This window comes from Chlamydomonas reinhardtii, chromosome 17 (assembly GCF_000002595.2).
Source record: "Chlamydomonas reinhardtii strain CC-503 cw92 mt+ chromosome 17, whole genome shotgun sequence".
In the NCBI taxonomy this organism is placed as follows: Eukaryota; Viridiplantae; Chlorophyta; class Chlorophyceae; order Chlamydomonadales; family Chlamydomonadaceae; genus Chlamydomonas; species Chlamydomonas reinhardtii.
Window position 1 is genome coordinate 644,663 of NC_057020.1, and position 19,319 is coordinate 663,981.

Below are 19,319 nucleotides of genomic sequence, written 5' to 3' on the forward strand. Positions count from 1 at the left end.
CGCGGCGCGGGGATTCCAAACATGGGCCTTACCTAAGCTGGCCTGTGAAGCCGCTTTGAAGTCACTTTCCTGCTGCAAAGCATGAACACGTCCTATCTCTACTTATTTCTGCTGCAGCACGAGTTTCGGAAGCTCGGGACGGCTGACGCCTTCCGCCAGCGACCAAGCCGTGACCAGCCTGTCCTTCCGCTTTCTTCTGACCGCAAGCACTCCGCCCGACTAAATAATTACAGCAATGATATCGCGTGAAGCTGTACAGTATAATAGCTATCACACCGGGGCCACCCAAATTCAAACGGACACGTGCCGTGTGTGAGCTTCAACCGGGTCTGCCCCGATAGCGCGTGTCGCTTTGACGAAGGACTGCACCGTCCCCTAGATGAAGTGTGCGAAACTCAAACGCAAAACATAGATTAATGAAGCTCGCGAAGGTCTCTGAAGGTCTATCTGCCAAATTCAATCAAGTGGCAACCCTCGCCGCGGTGATCACGGTGACAATTTACGGCGTCGCTCCTGCTGACGTCCACACAGTCCCGCTGCCGCCGGCAGACACTTTAAGCACCATCACATTTGTGTGAACGTCAACTCATTCCTGCTCCTGAAGTCTTGCTTGCAGTGCGCTCCTGCACACATGCGCATGTTACCCACCAACACCAACACCGCGTGGTTTCCCCTTCCGTTCTCGTGACCCTTGCCGCACGGGTGCTTGACACGCACGGGTGCTCGACACGCACGGGTGCTGAGCCCTCGCTTGAGGCCTAGCTGAGCACGCACACAGGGCCGGCCAGCCAGCTAACCACGCCACCTAACAATGGCGCCCCCGAACGTGACAGCAGGGGCAACAGCGGTGCAACCGTGGTAGCCGCTAGCTCCCAGGCTTGCCCGGACACACCAGCCGCCAAAAGCGCCCAAAACCACCGCACTCACACCCTATCACCAAACCTCACACACGGCCCCCTCAACACGGTGCCCCCCCCCCCGAGCCCTCTCACGCCCGCTCACACGGTGAACAGTGGCTCGTGTCCGTCCAGCCGCTGCTGCAGCACCATGGCCTTGAACACCTCCTTGTCGTACACCTGGGTGCCGGCAGGCAGATGCCGCCGAGCCCACTCCCGCTCCTTGGCGCCCCGCTCGCCAACCACAACCGTCGGCAGCGACGGCCCCACGTCGGCAGCGGTGGCGGCGCCGCTGGCGCCGGCTGCAGCGGGCGAGGCGGAGGCAATGAAGGCCGAGCCCACGTGTCCCGGCACGACATCCCCTGGGTCTGTAAGGAGGCGGGCGCCCGCCAGCTGCGCAACCAGCGATAAGCCCTGCGGGCCGTCGCCGGCGGTGACAGCAGCGCCAGGTTCGGGCTTGACGGCAGCGGCTGCCGCGGCCTTGCTGCCGCCGGCCTTGCGGCCGGCACCGGCTGCTCCTGCTCCTGCCCCTGCCCCTGCCCCTGCCCCTGGCGCGGGCGCTGCGCCGGGTGCCATCTTGGCGTCCTCCACCCTTCGCAGCGGGGTGGTGAAGAAGGTGCGGCCTGCGGTCCGCCAGGGGGCACATCAGTCTCATTACAACCCATCAGACCCAGCACCACATATCACACCACCATTCGGCACGCGGCCATGCCGCAGTTGGGTACCTCGCTAATCCCAACCCCAAACCTGCCCACCCCCGTCACCCACGTCCGTAACCCCATCTGCCTCCTCCACCCACCTTGCAGCAACAGCCCGTTGCGGCGCGCCCGCTCGAAGGCGTCCCAGATGCTGAAGCGCAGCTCCTTCTCCTGCTTGGGGTCGACCGCCGCGTGCTGCTTCTGCGGCTCCAACCACACGCCACCGGCGTCCCGGCAGCCCTGCAGCCACACCTCGTCCAGCAGCGGCCGCCCGGCGGCAATGGCCGACAGCACCTGCACCGCCACCGGCAGGAGGGACTCAACTCACTCAGGGAGTAGCCCCGGTACCGTGCGCACGAGGAAAGCGAATTGAAACCGCCCAGAACTGGATTCTTGCAGGTTGCCAGCAACCACCGCTTGCAGCGGCGGCTGCTCCGCAGCCCACTTCGAGTTTGGGAGTGCACACACACGCACACACACATATATACCGTACATACCGGTACACGCACCTTGAGGCTGGGCACGAAGCTGTACCTGGGCAGCACCATGTGGCTGAAGTGCACCGTGTCCTCGTCGTCCGCCACCTGGCCGCCCAGCCGCCGCACCAGCGCCCGCAGGCTCTCACGCCGAGCGTCAGGAATGGAGCGGCTGATGGACACAACCACACCGCCGCCGACATGGCCGCCGTGACAGCGGCCGCCGGCGGCGGCGACATCGCCTCCGGCGTCGCCGCCGTCCACCGCGCCTTCGGCGCCCTGGCTGCCGCCGCCCCTGGCAGCAGCTACGTTGCCGGTGCGTCGGCGGCGCGTGATGGCGGCGGCGCCGGCGCCGCCACTGCCACCTACGGCGGCGGCCGCAGCTCCTGGGGAGGGCTGCACGGGGGAGCCGGCGTGTGCCGCAGGCGGCGAGGATGGCCCCGCACTGCCGCTGCCGCCGCCGTCGGCGCCCGCGGCTGCGCTACCGCGGCCTGTTGTGGAACCCGGGCCGCCCACCTGCACCGTGGGCTCAGCCTTGACGGCGGCCACGGCGGCAGCAGCAGTTGCGGCGCTCGTGCGCCTGGCCCTTGCGTTCCTTCTGTCCCTGCCCGCGGCACCTGCCTGCGGCTCCGGCTGTTCAGCCGCCATGGGCTCGGCAGCTGCCCCGTCCGCGCCTGCCTCGGTGGGCGTAGCCGCTGCAGCAGCCGCGGTAGCCGCGGGCTGCCGGCCGCCCTTGCGAGCAGCAGCGGACGTGCGAGCCCGCTTTGTGGGCCGGCGAGCCTCCGGCTCCGGCTCCGGCTCTGGCTCCGGCTCAGGCTCTGGCTCTGGCTCCGGCTCCGGCTGGGCATCCGGCTCGGGAGGCCTGGTACCAGCCGTGTGCTCTCCCGCCAACCCAGGCTCTTGTACCAGCTCCTGCCCCTGTTGCTGCTGCTGCTGCTGCTGCTGTTGTTGCTCCGGGGCCCCTGCGGTGGTCCCTGTGTCCGCTGCCTCCTGCTCGGGCGCTGCCTCCTGCTTGGGCGCTGCCTCTTGCGGCTGGTGTGCCTCCTCCTCCACCCCCGCCGGCTGCTCGCGACCGCGTTTCAGGCGCCGCCCAGTCTCCGCCCCTATTGGCACCGCCTTAGCTGCCCTGCCGCCATGGCCAGCGGCCTTGCGTTGCCTGCCCACTCGCTGCGGCAGCTCCTGGCCTTCCGCCACTGCCGCCGCCTGCGCCATGTCGGCATCCCTCGCAACGCCCTCCGCAGCAGCAGCAATGTCAACGCTGGGCCCGGCACCGCCAGGCGCCGCGAGCGCCGGTGGCACCACCGGCGCCGCACCGTCTGCAATCTTGCCTGTCGCGTCGCCGCCTCGCTCGATCTCGCGCTCCGCAGCCGGCCGGCCGTCCGCGGCAAGTGCCCCCGAGGCCGGTCCTGCATCCTCCATTGGGGCAGCAACGCTGGCGGGCTGGGCGGCGCGGGGTTCGGCAGAGGCCTCCCGGCTGGAGCGCGGCCGCCGCACCGCCCAGCCCGCGGGCGCGCCCGCCCCCAACAACTGCTGGCGCAGCCTTTGGCGGTTTCCGGCGGGCGCGGCACTGTCTGGATTTAGGGCTGCTAACGGCGCGCCTTCTTGTGCCGGTTCCCCTGCGTGCGCCTGCGCCTGCGGCTCCTGCTCCTGCTGGGGCTGAGGCTGCTCGCGCGGCTGTGGCTGTGGCTGCTCGCCCAGTAGCGACGCGCCCTGCTCTTCCTGTTGTTGTGGGTGTTGTTGTTGCTGCTGTTCCGCCACACCCGATTGCTGTGGGCCAGCAGCGACGCCAACTGCCCCCTCCTCGGCCAGCTCCTGCTTGATCACCGGCCGCCTTTTGGGCTGCTGCTGCTCCGATTGTGGCTGCGGCTCCGGCTGCTGCGGCTGCTGCGGCTGCTGCTGCGGCTCCTCTGTTGTGCCCGGGTGGCCCTGCCATCGTGCCGTCGGGTCCTCTTGCGGCTGTGCCTGCTGCGGCTCAGCCAGCTGTGGCGGTTGTGGTGGCTGTAGAAGTTGTGGCGGCGGCTGTAGCAGCTGTGGTGGCTGCAGCGGCACTGCAGGCGGTAGCGGCGGGCGCCCTGCGGGCGACGGCTCCCTGCTGCCGCGGCGGGCGCGTTTCGGTGCCGGCGGCTGCAGCCCCTGTGCAGCGGCCCCACCTGTTGCGGCCAGCGGTCCCACTGGCGGCAGCTGCCCAGGCGCCTCCACCACTCCGCCTTCCGCAGCGCCCTCGCCATCTTCGGAAGTCCGCCGCCGCTTGCCGCCTGCGCGGGCGCCTTTGCCCGTCGGCGGCTTGCCACTGCCAGCTCCTGCACGCCCGCCTGCCGCCCGGCCAGTGTCGGCGCCTCGGCTTCTACCCCGGCCCCGGCCGCGCCTTTTGCCTCTGCCCCGAGCCCGGCCACCCTCCCCGCAGTAGTCCTCATCTCCGTCGTCGTCCACCGCGCCTGCATCTGGCTCCTCGACTGCCTCCTCCGCCTCGCCCGCCTCAGCACCATCTTCGCCGTCGTGACCGCCATCGGCGCTGCTGCGGCGGCTGCCGCCGCCCGCCCCGCCGCGGCCGCGCCCGCGGCCCCTGCCCCTACCCCTTCCTCCTCGCGCGCCTCCACGCCGGCCGCGCCCCGAGCTTCTGCCACCACGCCGCTCCTGCTCCTGCTCCTCCTCCCCCTGCTGCAGTGCCTCCGGCCCCGGCTCCTGGTCCACGCTCCAGCCGCTGCTGGGCAGCTCATAGGCATCCGCCGCGCCGCCGCCAGCGCCCTGCCGGGCCGCGTTCAGCGTCTGCCGCGGCTGCCGCTGTGGCTGCTGCCTCGTGCCCGGCTTGGGGCCTGGCTGCTGCTGCGGCTGCTGCTGCGGCAGGCCCCAGTCGGAGGGCAGCTGCGACTCCCAGGCGCCGCGGAGCGCCGCGGCGGCGGCGGCGTCCGCGCCTGCCGGTAGCGGCCCGCCGCCGCCGCCGCCGCCGGAGTGCACTGCGGCCATGGCCAGGATGGCGTCCGCGGCCAGCTGCAGAAACGACACGATGCGACCCAGTGGACATTCAGGGTCTTAGGCGTCAGACAGTTACGCTACGGTTGTTGCAAGCGTGGGGCTTGTAACAAGGTTGGGGTTGGATTAGGTGACGGTTTGTAGCTGGCTGTGACAGCGGTTCGGACACGCGATGACACAGGCACCGTACACCTGGCGGGGGGAGTCCCACGGCAAGAGTCCACGGCCACTCCCTGCAGCACCCACCTGCGTGCCGGCGCCCGGCAGGAACGAACGTAGCGAGGTGGAGGGGCTGTGGCCGCCGCCGCTCGGGGCCGGACTGGCCAGGCCCTGGCCCGGGCCCGGGCCGTGGCTGCGGCCGGGCGTCGTGTGGGGCTGCGGTCCGGGCGTGGCGGCCGCTAGCATGGCGCCTGGCGCGGCGGCGGGCGGCGCTCCCTGTGCTGCAGCAGCTGGCTGTGCCGCGGCAGGTATCGCCGCTGTCTCTGCCGCTTCATCTGGCATTTCCTGCGGCCCCGCCGGCGCGTCCGCCAGTCCCGCAACAGGCTTGCCCCCGCCCCCGCCGCCGCCCCCGCCGCCGCCCAAGGCCCCCAGCATCAAGAAGCCGCCGCCAGGCATCTGCGACTCCTCCAGCTGCGACGGCGCCCCCAACAGCCCCAGCCCAAGCAGTCCGCTGTCAGCACCTCCAGCCGCGTCGCTGCCGGCGGCTGCGGCCGGCCGTAGCAGGCTGACCAGGCGGCCCACATGCGCTGCGGCGACTGCCGCCGTCCAGCCACCGCCGCTGGACTGCGTGCCATCCAGGCTGGCCCCGCCTTCCTGCGGTGTGGGCGGCCGAGGTGCTGCCGCCTGGGACAGAGGCTCAAAGGGCGTGGGTGCAGCCGCCGGGTCAGGCCCGGAACCGGGCCCGGATCCCGCAGCACCGGGTTGATCGCCCGCTGGAGCGGCCGCTGCGCCAAGCGCCTCCGGCTCCGCTGCTGGCGATTGTGCCGTCGCGAGTGTTGCCTCTGGAGCAGTGTGACCGCTGCCAGCAGCAGACGGCGCGTGCGCGTGCGCTTGCTGCTGCTGCTGCTGCTCCTCCTCCTCATCCTCCCCAGCCTCCTGCCGCTGCGGCCCGCTGAGGCCCGTCCCTGCCGACGCTTCAGCCGCAGACTCCGGCTGCTGCGGCATTGGTGGCGGTGCTTCGACGTGCCCAGGGCCTGCAGGAACCCCAGCCGCCACTCCAGGGCCCACGCCTGTGCCGGCGCCACCCGCACCTCCCGGTGACCCCACGGCGGCTGCTGGGCCCATGGCAGCGATCTGCGACATGGGCTCGGGCTTGACGCTGAGCGCGCCCACCCAGCCAAAGTCCGCTTGCGTGTAGGAGACCGGCAGCTGTTGCGGGCGCCGCTGCGGTTGCGACTGCGGCTGCGACTGCGACCGCTGTTGCGGCGACTGCAACTGCGGCTGCTGCGGCGACTGCGGCTGCGACCGCTGTTGATCATGTGGAGGCAATGCCGGCGGCGGCGGCGGCAGAGCGGCCTGCGGCGGGGCTTCTTCTGGCAGCAGGGCAGCGCCTTGCTGCGCCGGCGAGCGAGCAGCCGGGCTGTTGTCCTGAGCCCGCTGACTTCCTTGCTGCCCTTCCTCTGGCACCTGGTCCGCCACCGCTGACCCGGCGCCTGCACCACCCTCCTGCAGTGGCTGAGGATGCGCCGGAGGCGGCAGCTGCTGTTGTTCCTTCACGTGATGCGGCTGCTGCTCCTCCGCCTGATGCTGCTGCGGCGCCACATTGCCGTGTTCGCGTTCGTCTCCGTCTCCGTCGTCGTGTGCGTGCAGCGGCGTCGGCTCTTGCTGTAAGGCCGGCGGCCCCGACTGCAGCGGCGGTGGCGACAGGGTGGCAGCAGTGGGCTGCAGCGGCTCCTGGAGCGAGGGGTGCAGCGACGGGGGTAGCGGCTGCAGGGGCGCTCCCGCCGCGTCGGCATGCGCGGACTGGCTGGGGCCGGGGCTGGGGTCGCCCAGCAGCAGGCCCCACAGCACCGGCCGCTCGCCAGCCTCCGGCTCCTCCGCTATGCCTCCGCCCCCAGGCGCTGTCTCCAAGCGCACCGCTGCCTCGTCGGAGACCACGTCCTCAGCCGCTGCCGCCGTCTGCGCCACAGCACCCGTCACAGGTGAGGCCGCAGCAGTGCTGGGGCCCGCACCATCTGGTGTGACTTTCCCTCCCGTGTCGCCCGCCTGCCCCGCCTCTTCCTGCAGCTCCTCAGGCTCTTGCGTCTCGTCCTCTTCATCCGGCTCTGGTGGCGTAGGCGCTGCCGCTGCTGCTGCTGCAGCTGCCGCAGCAGTCGCTGCGACCTCAGGCGGCCCGGCCGCCAGCCCTGCAACGGCTGCTGCTGCTGAGGCCTCGGGCGGCGCCAGCAGCGGCACCTGCACCTCGGTGGCCGGCAGCGGCTGCGTCGGCAGCACGGCCAGCTGCTGTGTGTGCTGCTGTGTGTGCTGCTGCAGGTGCGGCGCACCTGCCTGCCTCGTCGGCACATGCCAAGCCGGCGCCATGCCTGCCTCCACCAGATGCCCGGCCGCTGCCGTTGTGGGTCCGGCGCCGCCCATGTCCATGCCGACTTCTGCTCCTGTGCCTGAGCCGGGCAGCACCGCGTCATGGGCATCGTGGCCCAGCGTCACGGTCGGCGCCACGGCACCGGGGGCGGCGGCAGCCCCCGTCCGTCCCACTGCGTCTCCTGCAAGTGCGCCTAGCTGGGGCAGCGGCTGCGGCTGCAGCTCTTGGGCCTGCCCATGCGCCTCCGGTGCCTCTGTGACAGGCGGTTGGGTTGCGTCCTCGTCTGCGGCGTCCTCCTGCCCCACCGCCTGCGGTAGGTGGCGTCCCTCGCTGCAACTGCCAGCCGCTGCGCCAGCGCCAGCGCCAGTACCGCCATCGTGCCCAGCAGCGGCGCATGTGCCTGCCTCTGCCGCATACGCCGACACGCGCTGCTGTTCCTGCTCCTCATACTGCTGCTGCTCCTCTCCCTCCGCCGGCTGCTGCTGCTGGCGCTGCCGCTCATCCTGCGCCTCCTGCAGCGGTGCCTCTGCCGCTGACCCCGCCTCCACCTCTTGCAACGCATCTTCCGGCGGCTGCGTCGTGTCGCTTGCCGCGTCCTCGTCCTCCTGGTGCGGCTCCACCTCCATTTCCACGCCCTTGTCGCCGTGTTCTCCGAGCGCTTGTTGCGTTTGCGGCGGTTGGGCAGCGGGCAGCAGCTGCTGTGTCGCCTTTGCCAGCGGCGGCAGCGGCGGCGGCCCGGCCTCCTGTGAGGCGGCGGCGGGCCCAGGCTGTGAAGCGCCCGGAGAGCGCTCGCGCTCATGCTGCGACGTCTGCGGCCGTAATGTCTGCGCCTGTGCTTGCGACTGGGGCCGTGATGCCTGCGGCTGCGATGCCTGTGGCTGTGACGCCTGCGGCTGTGACGCCTGCGGCTGCGATGCCTGTGGCTGTGACGCCTGCGGCTGCGATGCCTGCGGCTGTGACGCCTGCGGGTGTACCTGGGACTGGGGCCGTGGGCGTGACTGCGACTGACTGCCTTCCGCGCCGTCCTGCGACGTCATCCTATGGTGGTAGGCGGCAGCAACACAAAGTACCGACTTACGCTCAATCCTCGTGCGTCATTGCGGGGTTCTGTACGCTTGGCGCCACCATCACAAGCCCGAAGCGGAGCCCATATCATTGCCTCAGTAGCCGCAGCCCCACACCCCCAGCCCCATGCGCCCAGCCCACTCCACCCCACTCACGGGAGCACGCAGTCATCCTGCTCCGAGGGTGCATCCCACCACGGCACTGCGCCGCCTCCAGCGCCGCCGGCCGCCGCGCCGCCACCGAGCGCAACCTCATCCTGTGTCGGCTCGTGGGTCGGCGCCTCCTCGTCCTCGTCCTCGTCCTCGTCCTCACCGCTCTCATCCTGCGTTGCGCCCGCCACCGGTGCCGCCGACGGACCCGGCGGCAGAAGCGGGTGGTACACGAGCTGCATCGCCGCCGGCGCCGCTGCACACATCCCCGCACTGGTATCTGCAGCCACCGCGGCCATCCCGGCCCCCAGCTGCAGCCCCGCCCCCGCCGGCCCCACACCCACCACCGGCACGGGTATGAGCGTGCCGCCGGGCCCCGGCACCAGCACCAGCGCGGTCCCGGGCGAGAACACGGCCGCCGCCCCGTCGCCGGCTCCGGACACAGCTGTCCCAGTAACGCCCACAGACCCCGGTACGCCGCCGCCGCCACCCGCTTCGGTCCCGACGCCGGCGGCGCTGTCCGCCGTGTTGGCTGCGAAGGCCGTGGCCCCGCCGCTGATGGCGATGCCGCCAGTGCCCGGTGGCGATGTGGTGTGGGGCAGCGGCAGCACCCACTGCAGCACCTGAGGCGGCGCCCCGGGCCCCGCCCCGGTGCCGGTGCTATGCGGCGAGGCAAAGCCGGGCGCGGCGACCAGAAACTGCTGCTGCAGCTGCAGTTGTTGCCCGCTGGCCACGCCTGCAATCGCCTGCGTCTGCAGCGCCGGAGGAGACACGCTACCGCCGCCATGCACCAGCACCCCCGCGCCTCCCGCCGCCTGTGCCTCTGCCGCCGCCGCCGCCGCCTGCCAGCGCCTGCCGAACAGCAGCCTGCAGCGCAGCCGGCCCAGCACCAGCACGTCGCCGGGCCGGGCGTCGCGGCGGTCGCCGGGGCGGCGCAGCAGCACCTCCTCGTCCGCAGCGGCGCCGTCGCCGCCCGGCAGGAGACGGACCTGCGGCGGAGGGGTGCGGCGGGAAGGGGTGCGGCGGGAAGAGGTGGGCGAGGAGGAGCCGGCGGGGCCATCGGACCCTGTGCTAACGCGTGCAAGTTTGCGTATCCCGGCCTTTCGTCAGCATGTAGGACAAGGACAGGCATGCGGCAGCGGCGAGCGCATATCGTTCGCTGGTCCCGGTTCGCGACAGGAAGGGCAGGACCGCAGGTATGCGCCAGGCCACCAGCCGTGCAGCCGGCTCCACCCACCGGGTTGGTGCAGGCCTGCGCAGTGACCTCGCACACGCGTCCCTGCTCCTTCAGGTCTGCGGTCCGTCAGAGGCACGTGGGGTTTATAGTTGTGGTGAGGGCTGTCAGGAGCTTGTAGACGTGTGTGCGGCGGCTGTGCGGACCGCCCTTGGCGAGACTGGTGCATGCGCGTGAGGAACCCGCTGTTGGCGGTGCACCCTGCATACCGGCCCCAGCGGTGCAAGCTTGGGGGTTGTTCACGGCAGGTGACGATCCTGCCCAATACGGTGCATAGCTGCAGCAGCCCCGACTGCAGAGTTTGCATGTCAACTCCCCGCAGAGCTCACCGATGTGCACGTGTGTCTTGGAAATACTCGGGTCCGGCAGGAACACGCCTACAGCGGGTGTCGCACAGCGGCACGCAGATGTCGTGAGATTCGCAGCTTTTGGCCCCTCGTGCTACAGCTGCTCGCATTACAACCCACGCCCGGCCAACTCGCTGAGTCAACCAGCTCACCCGATACATGCACATGCGGGCCCAGCTCCTGTCGCCACACGTCCAGCTGTCGCGCACGCTCTGTGTCGCCCTCGGCACTTTCCGGCCCGGCCCTCCCGATCACGTTGCAGCCTGTAGCCATTAGCAGCCAAGCAAGAAATGCGACGTGGGTGCATTCAGGCAAAGATTTTGTAGTTGTGGTTCGAGGTGGTATGGAGCCCCGGCACCAGCGGACGGGGGGGTTGCAGGGCCTGCGCGGACGAGACCCCCAGGACTCACCGAGAAACAACGGGAATTCCTGCTGCCCAGCCTCGCCCCCTTCCACGGCGATGACGCCAACCTATTAGAAGGCGTTTAAGACGATTGTGAAGAATACCACAGGCAGCATGCGAAACCGGGCGAGTTTGGGGTCAGGACTGCCTATCACCTGCTTCGGCTCGCTTATTGCAGTTTCCTCGGGCACGAGCGTCGCCTGGAAGCCTTCCTCAATTGCAGGCGGCAAAGCCCAGTCGAGGACTTGAGTCCCGTCCAGCATTGTTACAACGCCAGGCCCTCAGCTCTTGTACATACAGCCACTAGCAATCATGCCATCTGTGCATGCCACAAGGGCAAGCCAATGACCATTTACATAGCAGGCTCGCAAACAGCGAGCCCAGCTGCTGTCATTTTGCTTTGGCCTTGCACATATGCGCCGCAGCTAGTAGTTTGTCAGCAACAGTAAATAGCGCTGGTGAATAGCAGATTGGGCCCAGGTGAAATCGACGCGATCTGCGTGCTACCAAAAACCGTGCTGTGCGGCCTCATTCGTCCCCATTCCATTTGCTAGGGCCCCGGCCTGCGCTGCAGCGGTCTGCGCCGCCCCTTTCCCCCACCCCATATCATCATACTACCTGTATATGGCAGCATGAAAGCTGTCGGCTCGACGAGTGCATGCACCAGATGCGACACTATGAGACATCACAGACAGCTGCACAAGTGTACGGCCAAGGCTCGGCAGCAGCCCCAAAGCCCTTACTACTCCATCACTGAGAGGGGGCATGTGTATGCATCGGGGGACAAGCCGGCTGCAGCAACTCCGACCCATCGTGCGAGCTATCGAGGGCCTGTGGGGGCCTGCCGGATTGCAGGCCGGATTGCGCCTCGATCGTTGTATTGGCGAGTGGACATTATACACCAGCACTGCGCACTCACCTTCACCTGTCCAATAGAACGAGATGGCTAGGACACGGCAATCCATGGTTTGTTGTCCAGGCTGGAGGAGCCAACGAGAGCGGGAGCGCGACAAGGCGCGAGCTCGCGAGCCTCCCGGTCACTACTCTGAGCATGTTGGAGTCTACGAGGTGTGTTAACACTTGCATGTTTTACTGGGCGAGGGACACGCGAGCGCAGAAGGAATGTCACCACGGATTCCGTTCAACTGCTGCCGCGCTGACACGACATACAGTGGATAAATCGGCAAATTGTGAATGGCATCATCACTATCGAACACCTCAGCGTATGCTAGGCACACGTTTGCATCGCCCTGCCGCCCCTCCTCCTGCGGCCTCCGTTCCCCTCCGACCTGCCCTCTGACAGTGGGCGATCGTCGACTTCGCCGCTCAGTTCAATGCGGCCGAAGAGAAGGCCGTTCTCCGCTCGGAGACTTTCAGGCTTGGCTCCTACGACTGGTGCGTATCGTGCAGGAGTCTGCCCACCGACGGTACCAGCTGTGGCCCACCGGCGGCCCCACCCGCCCACCCGCCACCAGGCGATAGCTAGCCCGCCTAACCCTACTGGCTTAACCCGCTGCTGGCTGCTTGCCCCCTCGACACCTGTCGCCCGCAGGCAGCTGCAGTGCACTGATGACCTGAAGGATGATGACAGTGTTGATGAGCACGAGGAGGTCAATGAACACATAGTGCGGGACCCGTTGTTCCACCTCGAGCGCATCATCACTGAACCCCAGGAACAACTGCGCCCTACGGCAGCCGGTGGCGGCAGTCGACTACCCCCAGCATCCGCCTGGTGCCGAGTCGCCATCTGCAACCATGACGATCCGGTGAAGGACTTCCGCATATGTAAGTCGCATGTCCCGTCCTGGCCGCAATCACAAGTAAGAGTCAATCACGGACTGCCGGGACCGCACGCATTATCTTGCTTGCTAGATAGTAGCACTGACACTCCCTTACCAGCTGCAAGTGAGCACGTACATACCTCCTTTCGCGCGCATTTCTCCGCAACCCGACAGCGTTGGATTGATCCACGACCACCTGCGGCCCCCTGCGCGCGTGGATATACGCACATGCAGATGCGGAGCACAGGTTTGGCCGCGGCCATTCGCGGAGGCATTGCATCAAGTATAAACGCAAGCACGCCCTGCTCCTGGCAACCATCACGAAGCCAGGCTCAGGCTTCCTGCGGCCGGATGACGGGGCGCTGGTGGTGCGGCTGGAGCTGTGGCTGGAGCCGCCGCCGCCTTGCGCCTACCCGGCCACCCTGCCGGAGGACCTGTGCCCGGTGCACCGCAAGGCCGCCGCGGGAGCTGCGGTCGCGTCAGCCGGCGGCGGCCTGCAGGCGGCGGGCAACACTGCTGCCGGGGGCGCCGGCGCCGCCGCCACCTCATCAGACGCCGCTGCAGCGGGGCCCTCCACGTCATCAGCAGTGGCTGCAGCTGGGAAGCCGCCGGGTACCGCAGGCGCGGGAGCAGCAGCAGCTGCGGGCGCGGCTTCGGAAGTGAGAGCGGCGCCGGGTGTGCGCGCGACTGCCGCCGCTTGCTCCAGGTCTTGCTACTGCGGCGAGGCGGCGGCAGGCCTGAGCGCCGATCTGCTGTGGCTGCTGCAGCACGCCGAGTCGACCTCGGACGCCACCATCACCGCATTCACCACCCGCCCGCCGCGGGAGAGCAGCGGTGGGGCAGACGCAGCGGGCGCACAAGGGCCGGGTGGGGGCCCGGCGGCGGCGACAGCAGTGGGCCTGGTAGCATCAGGCTCAGGCCAGCGCGGCTTAGAAGCAGAAATCGCATGCAGCTCTGCTGCAGGCAGCGGGGGCGCGGTCAGCGGCAGCGATCTGACGGTGCCAGCAACATCTGTAACGCCAGCACCAGCAGCCGAGGCGCCAGCCAGCAACGCCGCCGCTTTGGAGGTGTCCCGCCGCACCTTCCCCGTGCACCGCGGCATCCTGGCCGCGCGCTGCCCCTACTTCCGCGCGCTCTTTGACAGCGGCATGGCCGACAGCGGCACGCGCGACCTGACCCTGCCCGACACCCACCCCGCCGCCCTGGAGGCGCTCCTGGGGTACCTGTACGGCGGCAGGCTGGAGCTGCCCTCCCGGGAGCTGGCGCGCAGCTGCCTGCAGCTGGCAGACGTGCTGCTGCTACAGCCGGCCGCCGACATGCTGACTCGGCACCTGGTCGCAACCGCCTCGCCCGACTCCTTCGTCGCAGACCTACTACTGGCCTCGGGGCTCGGCGGCGAAGGCGAAGGCGGCCAGACACAGCTCCTGACGGGGCTGCTGGGTCGCTATCCGGGCTTTGTGGAGGAGCTGGAGGAAGGCGACATGGAAGCACTGGCGGCGGCGCAGCCGGGGCTAATGCTGCGGCTGCACCAGGCGCTCGTGGGCAACGGGAGCAGCGGTGGCGGCGGGGCGGCGGGCTGTGGTGCCGCCAGCGGCAGCAAGCGGATGCGAACGCACTGAGTTGAGTTGTGTCCAAGCCTCAGAAAGCCTGCATGTCCAAGGAATGTGGGACTGCGAATACGGTAACAACAAGCGCACGCCGGGAGGAAAACAGGCTGTGTGTGAGTACCCGCCCAGTGCTACTTTTTTGGTGCATATTATATAGTGTTTGGACAACTTGGTCCTTGTGGGAGGCACTTGATTGGGTGGCATCCTACGCTGAGTGCGTGGCAATGCCCGCCGACCACCATGTGGTGTGGCCCGCAGCCGGTGGCGTATAGCGATATGCCAGCGCGCGCGCTTCTCAAGAAGCTGCTGGGAATGAGGTGGAGCAGTTGGCACCCGCTCCGTGCGCCACTGATGAATTGCTGCTGGCTGGTGCCGGTGCCAGCCTGGTGTTGATGGCGAGAGGTAGGGGCATGCGGTTCAGGAGCTTGTGGCCACGTGGTGCCGGCGTTGTGGCTTCCCGGTCACGCACCATGAGGAGGATTCGAGTGACCGTTGCAGGGGAGGGCGGCACGGAAGGGCCCATGTAAGATACTGTATGGCTTCAATAGGGGTGCTGGGCTTCGCAGGCGATGCTGTCCGCCGCAGGCTGCCGCTTTGCGGGTTCCCAAGAGGGGACCACCAGTTCGGCATGGCCGTACGGGGACTCACGCCCAGGGCTCCTATCTTAATGTCTCCAGACATTAATCGACCATTTTGGCCGTTTCCTAGACATTCCTCCCGGGGGATAATGTCTGGGGCGAGACTTTGTTGGCCCGGGTTTGGGGCGGGTTTCGTCCGAATTCCTATGGAGAAGCCACCAAACCGCCATGTGCCCAGACAAACGACGGCGGCCACCCGGCCGTTTTTGTCTGGAGCTAGACATCACCCGGAAAACAAGATAACGAAACCTGCTCACGCCTTGCCTTACAAGGTGCCTGCGGTTGACAGGTTAGGCAGTTGATCCCCATTGGAGCATATGAATCTCCGTGATTACCAGGTACTTCAGCAACAGAACACACACGCACGGAAACTAAGCGCAAACTACCACTCCATGTCCTCGCCTCCCGTACTACGCCGCGGCCGCCCTGCTGGCCCAAGGGCAAGAGGCGATACTGCAGCCCAACCCGACTCACCGTCGAGAACCGTGCTGTGCGGCCCCCACTGTCCATCTCTTAGGGCCCGGGCCCTGCGCTGCGGCGGTCTGCGCCGCCCCTTTCCCCCATTCCATATCATCATACTACCTGTATATGGCAGCTTGAAAGCTGTCGGCTTGACGAATGCATGCACCAGAGGCAACCCGGGCTGGCGGGCTTAACCGTGGCCAGGGCGGTGTCCAAAAATAGGGGTGACTTCAGGGCACAATTGCGCCAGGTGATCTTCTCGGACAGCGACTTTAACACGCGGATTGATTTGTGGGGGGTACGTATGGTTAAAATCGCTGTCCCAGAATATCACCTGGCGGTACGGCAGTTCCCATACATGCTGGGGGTCTGAAGGGGTCTGCTGGGCAGGTAGGGACGATCCCCGACTCTAAGATGGGCCCCGACCCCCACCCCCGCACCACAAATACGACCATACATGTAATTGTATGTTGTGTGTCAGGTGGGAGCTCGGCACGAGCTTGTTCGAGGCCAGAATACGCGGGTTCCTGGGAGCCGCCCAGGGTACGTGGGTACCACTTTGGTCATGTGCTGTGTCCAAACTTTGACAGCCTGGTACAGGCCTGGTAGCCCGTAGCCCCACAGGAATCATCTGACAAGGCCGCCAGCATACCTCGTTGTGGCTACTATGGTGCGGAGCTACGCAGATGCAACCTGAAAGGCCGTACGGCTGCAGCCGTGCATGGGGTGTGCAATGGGGTGTGCACACGATATTTTCGTCGTGAAAACTAAAAGCGTGATAGCGTGATGGATAGCGTACGCACAGTGTATGCAGGATGCGCAATCGCCACTGTAAAAAGAATATGCAGTTATGTGCACCGGGGGGGAAGCTGGCTGCAGCAACTCCGACCCATCGTGCGAGCTATCGAGGCCTGTGGGGGGCAGCCGGCAGCGGGGGGGCTGCCGGATTGCGCCTCGATCGTTGATTTGGCAAGTGAACATTATGCACCAGCACTGCACACTCTCCTTCACCTGTCCAATAGAACGAGATGGCTAGGACACGGTCTTCCATCGTTTGTTGTCCAGGCTGGAGGAGCCAACGAGAGCGGGAGCGCGAAAAGGCGCGAGCTCGCGAGCCTCCCGGTCACTACTCTGAGCATGTTGGAGTCTACGAGGTATGTTAACACTTGCATGCTTTACTGGGCGAGGGACACGCGAGCGCAGAAGGAATGTCACCACGGATTCCGTTCAACTGCTGCCGCGCTGACACGACATACAGTGGATAAATCGGCACATTGTGAATGGCATCATCACTATCGAACACCTCAGCGTATGATGCTAGGCACACGTTTGCATCGCCCTGCCGCCCCTCCTCCTGCGGCCTCCGTTCCCCTCCGACCTGCCCTCTGACAGTGGGCGATCGTCGACTTCGCCGCTCAGTTCAATGCGGCCGAAGAGAAGGCCGTTCTCCGCTCGGAGACTTTCAGGCTTGGCTCCTACGACTGGTGCGTATCGTGCAGGAGTCTGCCCACCGACGTTACCGGCTGTGGCACCGGCGGCCCCACCCGCCCGCCCGCCACCAGGCGATAGCTAGCCCGCCTAACCCTACTGGCTTAAACCGCTGCTGGCTGCTTGCCCCCTCGACACCTGTCGCCCGCAGGCAGCTGCAGTGCTCTGATGACCTGGAGTCGGATGACAGTGATGATGAGCACGAGGCTGTCAATGAACACATAGTGCGGGACCCGTTGTTTCACCTAGAGCGCATCATCACTAAACCCCAGGAACAACTGCGCCCTACGGCAGCCGGTGGCTGCAGTCGACTACCCCCAGCATCCGCCTGGTGCCGAGTCGCCATCTGCAACCATGACGATCCGGTGAAGGACTTCCGCATATGTAAGTCGCATGTCCCGTCCTGGCCGCAATCACAAGTAAGAGTCAATCACGGACTGCCGGGACCGCACGCATTATTTTGCTAGTAGCACTGACACTGCTCCCTCACAAGCTGCAAATGAGCACGCATATCCCTTCTTTCGCGCGCATTGCTCCGCACTCCGACAGCGTTGGATTGATCCACGACCACCTGCGGCCCCCTGCGCGCGTGGATATACGCACATGCAGATGCGGAGCACAGGTTTGGCCGCGGCCATTCTCGGAGGCATTGCGTCGAGTCGTATGGACCCGAGCACGCCCTGCTCCTGGCAACCATCACGAAGCCAGGCTCGGGCTTCCTGCGGCCGGATGACGGGGCGCTGGTGGTGCGGCTGGAGCTGTGGCTGGAGCCGCCGCCGCCTTGCGCCTACCCGGCCACCCTGCCGGAGGACCTGTGCCCGGTGCACCGCAAGGCCGCCGCGGGAGCTGCGGTCGCGTCAGCAGCCGGCGGCGGCCTGCAGGCGGCGGGCAACACTGCCGGGGGCGCCGGCGCCGCCGCCACCTCATCAGACGCCGCTGCAGCGGGGCCCTCCACGTCATCAGCAGTGGCTGCTGCAGCTGGGAAGCCGCCGGGTACAGCAGGCGCGGGAGCAGCGGCAGCTCCGGGCGCGGCTTCGGAAGTAAGAGCGGGTGTGCGCGCGACTGCCGCCGCTTGCTCCAGGTCTTGCTACTGCGGCGAGGCGGCGGCAGGCCTGAGCGCCGATCTGCTGTGGCTGCTGCAGCACGCCGAGTCGACCTCGGACGCCACCATCACCGCATTCACCACCCGCCCTCCGTGGGAGAGCAGCGGTGGGGCAGACGCAGCGGGCGCACAAGGGCCGGGTGGGGGCCCGGCGGCGGCGACAGCAGTGGGCCTGGTAGCATCAGGCTCAGGCCAGCGCGGCTCAGAAGCAGAAATCGCATGCAGCTCTGCTGCAGGCAGCGGGGGCGCGGTCAGCGGCAGCGATCTGACGGTGCCAGCAACATCTGTAACGCCAGCACCAGCAGCCGAGGCGCCAGCCAGCAACGCCGCCGCTTTGGGGGTGTCCCGCCGCACCTTCCCCGTGCACCGCGGCATCCTGGCCGCGCGCTGCCCCTACTTCCGCGCGCTCTTCGACAGCGGCATGGCCGACAGCGGCACGCGCGACCTGACCCTGCCCGACACCCACCCCGCCGCCCTGGAGGCGCTCCTGGGGTACCTGTACGGCGGCAGGCTGGAGCTGCCCTCCCGGGAGCTGGCGCGCAGCTGCCTGCAGCTGGCAGACGTGCTGCTGCTACAGCCGGCCGCCGACATGCTGACTCGGCACCTGGTCGCAACCGCCTCGCCCGACTCCTTCGTCGCAGACCTACTACTGGCCTCGGGGCTCGGCGGCGAAGGCGAAGGCGGCCAGACACAGCTCCTGACGGGGCTGCTGGGTCGCTATCCGGGCTTTGTGGAGGAGCTGGAGGAAGGCGACATGGAAGCACTGGCGGCGGCGCAGCCGGGGCTAATGCTGCGGCTGCACCAGGCGCTCGTGGGCAACGGGAGCAGCGGTGGCGGCGGGGCGGCGGGCTGTGGTGCCGTCAGCGGCGGCAAGCGGATGCGAACGCACTGAGTTGAGTTGTGTCCAAGCCTCAGAAAGCCTGCATGTCCAAAGGAGTGTGGGACTGCGAGTATAGGAAGCATAACAACAAGCGCACGCCGGGAGGAAAAACAAGCTGTGTGTGAGTACCCCCCCCAGTGCTACTTTTTTGGTGCATATTATATAGTGTTTGGACAACTTGGTCCTTGTGGGAGGCACTTGATTGGGTGGCATCCTACGCTGAGTGCGTGGCAATGCCCGCCGACTACCATGTGGTGTGGCCCGCAGCCGGTGGCGTATAGCGAAATGCCAGCGCGCGCGCTTCTCAAGAAGCTGCTGGGAATGAGGTGGAGCAGTTGGCACCCGCTCCGTGCGCCACTGATGAATTGCTGCTGGCTGGTGCCGGTGCCAGCCTGGTGTTGATGGCGAGAGGTAGGGGCATGCGGTTCAGGAGCTTGTGGCCACGTGGTGCCGGCGTTGTGGCTTCCCGGTCACGCACCATGTGGAGGATTCGAGTGACCGTTGCAGGGGAGGGCCGCACGGAAGGGCCCATGTAAGATACGGTATGGCCTCAATAGGGGTGCTGGGCTTCGCAGGCGATGCTGTCCGCCGCAGGCTGCCGC

At 67.5% G+C, this 19,319-nt stretch overlaps 3 protein-coding genes across 3 annotated transcripts; 2 read left to right on the forward strand and 1 right to left on the reverse strand.

The window, feature by feature from the left end:
- Positions 1-215: 215 nt before the first annotated feature.
- Positions 216-11,364, reverse strand: CHLRE_17g700500v5 (uncharacterized protein). Its single transcript, XM_043071906.1, has 10 exons — positions 10,915-11,364; positions 10,767-10,827; positions 10,509-10,619; positions 10,339-10,386; positions 10,013-10,068; positions 8,782-9,764; positions 5,287-8,599; positions 2,104-5,058; positions 1,696-1,888; positions 216-1,519 (listed from the first exon to the last, which is right to left on the reverse strand). The coding sequence occupies exons 1-10, from the start codon at positions 11,020-11,022 to the stop codon at positions 999-1,001; spliced, it is 8,349 nt and encodes a 2,782-aa protein (XP_042914365.1). The 5' UTR covers positions 11,023-11,364; the 3' UTR covers positions 216-998.
- A 330-nt stretch (positions 11,365-11,694) lies between these two features.
- Positions 11,695-14,806, forward strand: CHLRE_17g700550v5 (uncharacterized protein). Its single transcript, XM_043071907.1, has 4 exons — positions 11,695-11,827; positions 12,063-12,154; positions 12,312-12,544; positions 12,775-14,806. Exons 1-4 carry the CDS (start codon positions 11,723-11,725, stop codon positions 14,157-14,159), a joined length of 1,815 nt encoding a protein of 604 aa, XP_042914366.1. The 5' UTR covers positions 11,695-11,722; the 3' UTR covers positions 14,160-14,806.
- A 48-nt stretch (positions 14,807-14,854) lies between these two features.
- Positions 14,855-19,265, forward strand: CHLRE_17g700600v5 (uncharacterized protein). The gene is made up of 5 exons (XM_043071908.1): positions 14,855-15,123; positions 16,096-16,401; positions 16,640-16,731; positions 16,887-17,119; positions 17,345-19,265. Exons 2-5 carry the CDS (start codon positions 16,276-16,278, stop codon positions 18,727-18,729), a joined length of 1,836 nt encoding a protein of 611 aa, XP_042914367.1. The 5' UTR covers positions 14,855-15,123; positions 16,096-16,275; the 3' UTR covers positions 18,730-19,265.
- Positions 19,266-19,319: the final 54 nt, after the last annotated feature.